The sequence below is a fragment of the Coregonus lavaretus genome (assembly GCF_964263955.1).
Source record: "Coregonus lavaretus genome assembly, contig: HAP1_SCAFFOLD_123, whole genome shotgun sequence".
Lineage (NCBI taxonomy): Eukaryota > Metazoa > Chordata > Actinopteri > Salmoniformes > Salmonidae > Coregonus > Coregonus lavaretus.
Window position 1 is genome coordinate 1 of NW_028165834.1, and position 5,894 is coordinate 5,894.

Below are 5,894 nucleotides of genomic sequence, written 5' to 3' on the forward strand. Positions count from 1 at the left end.
ATTTGAAAACAAATCCAATTTTGTTAAACTCCCATATCTATTGGGTGAAATACCACAGTGTGCCATCACAGCAGCAAGATTTGTGACCTGTTGCCACAAGAAAAGGGCAACCAGTGAAGAATAAACACCTTTGTAAATACAACCCATATTTATGTTTATTTACTTTCCCTTTTGTACTTTAACTATTTGCACATCGGTACAACACTGTATATAGACATAATATGACATTTGAAATATCTTTATTCTTATGGAACTTTTGTGAGTGTAATGTTTACTGTTTTATTTTTTTTATTTTATTTTTTCACATTTGATTATTATCTATTTAACTTGGTTTGGCAATGTAAATGTGTTTTCCATGCCAATAAAGCCGTTAAATTGAATTGAATTGAATTGAGATGGAGAGGGGAGGGGGAGGGGGGGGGGGGGGAGAATAATGGACTCTCCAGTGGGTTACTTGGACCACAATGCATTTCACCCTTCACTTCCCCCCAGCACACAGCAGCACGTATTTCTCAATTGACAGCAAAAACCTGCTTTTGTTGCAAAGACTTGGACATTTCCTAAAGATAAACTATACAAGTCAGGAGCACAGCAGCCTGTCATGATTGTAGTTAGCATTTCACCTTTCTCTTTAACAGTTATCAGAAAGACCATGTACTGCTTATGGAACTACATACAGTAACACATGACACCACAGAATAGGTCTACAGACACGGCTAGCCAAACAGGTAACAATGCTATCACATGTCACTTATGAGTATGTCCTGATTGCTTCTCAGAAAGGAACTTAGTATGGAGACATGAAAACAGTCAAGTTATGTCACTCTTTCAAATGACCTTATATTCGAGAAATTCGGAGTCAAACAAAACTATTTACAAATTATTTGACACAGCCAATGGCATGCTAATACTCGAATACTCTAACCTAGCGTGTTAGTATTATTAGTCATGAATTGAGCTTGACATGTTCATCTTAGCAGTTTTTTTCTTCTAAATAAGTGCTTGCCAATCCTCGGGGTTGTCTTGGGTGAGCTACACGCAGCACTCCCCTCACACACACACACACATACACACACACACACACACACACACACACACACACACACACATACACACACACACACACACACACACACACGCACACGCACACGCACGCACACACACACGCACACACACACACAGCTGTTACTGTAATATCACTCACACAGAATCTCTGTCATGAAACCTGTGTACTCAAAACACTTCTTGATAAGACAGAAAAGGTGAGGGGAGAGGAACAAGTAGAAACAGGCTTGTATCCGGGGCTTTAGTGACGTGTTATACATACACATGAAGAACGACAGGTTTGTGTATAAATCGGAATCTGCTCCTTAATCTGCCTCCAGATGATAAAACGATGTCTCTGTGGCCATCCCTAATCTCCTTTAAGGAGTGTGGAGATTACCACTATCCCCTGAATACCTCTGCAGAGTACATTACATTACGTTGCAATGGAATATGTTACCTTTCCACATGTTCTGATTAGGGACTGATACATTTTGGAATATGATCCAAACCAATGACACATTCAGTTTTTGAGAGACTTCACAGTCAATTGTTGGGAGAAAGTACTTTATGAAGGCATATGCACAATTGACCAACTTCTACGGAAAATAATAGCTAAATGGTTCAGGGTCTTGGGGCCTCCCATTGTTGCACATTTTTGTTTTTGTCTTAGCACTACACAGCTGATTCAAATAATCAACTCTTCATCAAGCTTTGATTATTTGAATCAGCTGTGTCGTGCTAGAGCAAAACCCCAAACGTACACCCCTGGGAGGCCCCGGGACCGAGTTTGTGAAACCCTGGTCTAGTTAATTCCAGGTCTATAGAAACTACAGAGAGAACACACTAATGACAGAATGACCTTATACCAAATTGGCTACTTAAGGTAGGAAATCATACCTCTCTCTCTCTTGCCTTCTGCAAAGACAAAAAAGGGTAAACGAGTGTCAGAACCAGGATGCTGTGTCTAATGATGTGTGAAGAGCATGCTCCGAGCTCTGTGTGTGTGTGTGTGTGTGTGTGTGTGTGTGTGTGTGTGTGTGTGTGTGTGTGTGTGTGTGTGTGTGTGTGTGTCTGGATCACACACACCTCGGAGTGTGAGACATCTGCTGTAAATGAATACACCTGGGGCTACACCTCCTCTGATAATCACCTTCTGATCATATATTATCAGTTTTATTTCATTTTATTGATTTATTCTTATTCATTTGTATCCTATCTGATGTGACTTCCTTGTTATGTGTGTTTGTGAAGTGGGTTGTGACAGAGTCATGTGAAATTCGCTGTAAATACAGTTAGAATTTAAATCTACCCTCTGAACTAACTGGGAGAGGAGCTTACATAAAACAGCCTTCTCTTCAGATGGGAATCTTGAGCTGAGGGATTTAACGGATGAGAAATTGATTTAAGTGCAGGAAAAGATTAATGTCTGAAATTTGCCACCAGATGGGTTTTTTCTCATTTTCTCATGGTCTGCTTTGGGTCCCAGTGCCAGTGAAACGTGGAGGAGGAGGAAGACAATGCTGAATCATAAGTGTACTGGATTTTGTGCGCAAAACCCATATTATTAGACTACTGGGCTGCTGTGGGTCCAGGGTAGGATGTTTTATCTCTCCTATAAAACAAAGCAAAACGCTAATAATATCTTTGTCTATTCTAGTAGTGATGTTTCTTTATGGAAGAAACACATTAGCTAATGTTCACAGGCTCTGAGTAAAAGCCGTGTCCGTCAGCCTCAGGGTTTGATGTCAATTCATTTTCAATTAATTGAAGAAAAAATAAACTGTCATCGAAGATAATGGGCAGTTTTCCAGTTCATAGCCGGTGATTCAATGCAATTTGAATTTGATTGTTCTGAGATGGAATTGACCGCAGAACAGGTCATTATGTTATCTATCCAACTTGGGTGAGACAGTGAGGTTTGCCTCCTCTCTCTCTCTCTCTCTCTCTCTCTCTCTCTCTCTCTCCTACCATTGCAGCTGACCGTGCAAGAGCAGGCCTGACAAATGAAGCAGATTCTAAGGTTGGAGCAGTGTGTTTCTGCTGTGAGCAGCAGGTCATGCTGGACTCTGTGGCACTGTGCTCTTGTTAGTAATTGGCAGTAACCTCACATGACTCACTGATGGGGTTGGTCAAGTGAAGGTAAATTATGTTGAAAGTAGGATGGAAGTTAGGGAGGGAGGGAGGGTTGGATTGATGGGTGGATGAATGGATGAATGGATGGCTGAATGGATGGATTTTAGCATTAGGGCAGAGCCTAATCCTGATCATGTTGGTTAAGAACATACATCCACATTCACCCACGCTGGGTGCTCCAATGAAAGTAGTCTGATGTGACAGGATCTGCTGTGATGGGTGTGACCTTTCATACGTTAGTCTGACTGAAGCGTCCCATGCTCTGGAGCTGCATGGGGCTGGGGACTGGCTGGAAATTCTAACGCTGTCAGAGCCCTGGCACCAGCCCTGGCACAGCCTGGACCTGGGGAGACCAGATGATGGGGTGTCTGTGAGTTGACCCGAGGGCAACAACAGACAGACGGCAGTTCTGCCTCCACTAAAGACCATCATGTCCCCATAGACGCTCCATGCTAGCCTATAGGCATGGAGACTCTCAGAGTGACAACCTCTCAATTTCCCATGTTAAAGGCCCAGTGCAGTCAAAAACATGTTTTTCATGTATTTTATATATATTTCCACACTATAAGGTTGGAATAATACTGTGAAATTGTGAAAATTATGATAGAGGCCTTTACTGTAAGAGCTGTTTGAAAAGGCCGCCTGAAATTTCAGCCTGTTTTGGTGGGATGGAATTTTGGCCTGCCTGGTGACATCACCAGGTGGCAAATAAGTTAATAGACCAATAAGAAAGAGAGTTCCAAACCTCTCTGCCAGTAGCAGCTTGTTTTCAGTTTTCCCCTCCCCACTCAGACCACTCCCAGACAGTCTTAGCAAAATTCTTTGTTGAGAAATTGCTCTTTGCTAACAAGCTATATTTGTTGATCTTTTACCATTTTAATTGAGAACTTTTTTTCGAAGTAAGTTACTTAATTGCTACCCAGAAATTATTTGATATTGAGATTAAAACGGCTGCATTGGAGCTTTAACAAACCAGTACCATGGTTTTAGTCTGATCTTTTGATCTGTTTCATTTCCATGCTTATTCTTCTTATACAAGCAGATCATATTTCTGCAATACTTACGTGCATTGTTACCAGATTTCCCGTTTTAGGTTTTACAATCTCAGCTGTGCACTACTATCTCAGTCTTTATGGTATTTTATAACACCCTCATAATCATTGAATATCTTTGAACTCGATACCAATAAAACCATGGGGATAATCTACGGTACTCTACTTGTATTATCCCTATGGTTACGGTACATCCTAAAGCTACAGTAAGAAGTACGGGATCAGGACCAACAAGAGGACAAATGTACCAATAAAAAGACAAGAAGATTAAATTATTGTAATGTCAAGCAGAACCCAAAACTAAAAACGGAACAATTTTTTTTTTTTTTTTTTTACTATAAATGTTTCAGTGCTTCCACCCCAAAATTGAATAACTCAGTTTATAATGTGTTTATAATAATGTATTGTAAGGGGTCATATAGCCCTCTGTGAGGATAACTACTGCCTGTTAAAGCTTTCAGAAAAGTGCCATTTCATTTTCAACAGGAACATGAGTGCGAGGGGGGAAATTGTTCATATTTTTAGTCAAGCTCCTTGTCTTCTTAATCAAGCTTTTAGCACGCTCTATTCAAAAGAGAGGCTAATCATAGTATTTCAATACAAATCATAACGATTTTTAATCAGTGTTCATGCTGGGTTGGAACAAAAGCCTGCCCTTTGCAGCCTCTGAGCCTCTGTTATAGAAATGTAGTATAGGCTACATTATTCTTTCAAACCTATCTGACCACTGAATTTAATTCTGTCAATGTGCACTTGCATCTCACACTCCTGTCCACAAACAGTTTAGGCTCTGATTAGGTACAGGAACAATAATCAAATTGAGACCCCTTACCGTCGGTTCCTTTGAGCATCCTTCTTGTCTTTCTTGTTCATCACTGCAGGCACGCAGTTAGTGAGCTCGGTCCAGTCCGCATGCAGACCACAACTCCAGCCAGTAGTAAACCTGGAGAAAAGCCAGGACTCCGCTTTGCCCGGGCGGTGACAGGTACATTTCTTCTGTCCGGGCATACAATCACAGGGCTGCTCGAGGTGAATGTTTCTGACAAGGTGCCGTCCGAAAGTAGTCCCACCGGTCTTCTGGATGTGGAGGAACACTATAACGTCATCTCCTTTGATGTTGAAGTCCACGTGTCGCTCAAGGTCTCCGTCAGTCAAATTTAATTTGGACAGAATTTTTGAGGCACCCTCCTCGTCCAGCCCTTCTTGGTATGCGTAAATGTCGTCCCCCGAGTGATATTGGCGGAATATTCCACTCAACTTTTCCCCAGTTAGGAAGCGACAAGAGTTACTGCCGGTTGGACAAATGTACTGATAGCCTATCATCAAGAAGACCACGGCCAGTATCGGAATCAAAATGAGTTTGTTGGATTTATCCTCCATTGTGGGTGGTGAAATAGTCATGCCATTGATAAATGCGGTAACATAATGTCTCCAGCCACACCAAATGCTCTAACGCCTCGTGCACCCTGCTTCATCGTAGTCTGGATGGTTACAGTTGTCAAACTTGATGTCTCCGTTGGAGCCATGCACAGCTCTCTAGACAGGCAGCCTATTTATTTCCAGCAGCAAAATGTAATTACAAACGATTCCCAACGCTGTGCCAATGTTTCGTCTTCTATTGTCGGAAGCAAGGGAGTCATTTGTGAAATTTGAAAAGGAGAC

At 41.7% G+C, this 5,894-nt stretch overlaps 1 protein-coding gene across 1 annotated transcript; it reads right to left on the reverse strand.

The window, feature by feature from the left end:
- Positions 1 to 5,060: 5,060 nt before the first annotated feature.
- Positions 5,061 to 5,633, reverse strand: LOC311115400 (heparan-sulfate 6-O-sulfotransferase 3-B-like; the record flags this gene model as incomplete). Its single annotated transcript, XM_084190576.1, has 1 exon — positions 5,061 to 5,633. One exon carries the CDS (start codon positions 5,631 to 5,633, stop codon positions 5,061 to 5,063), a length of 573 nt encoding a protein of 190 aa, XP_084046702.1.
- Positions 5,634 to 5,894: the final 261 nt, after the last annotated feature.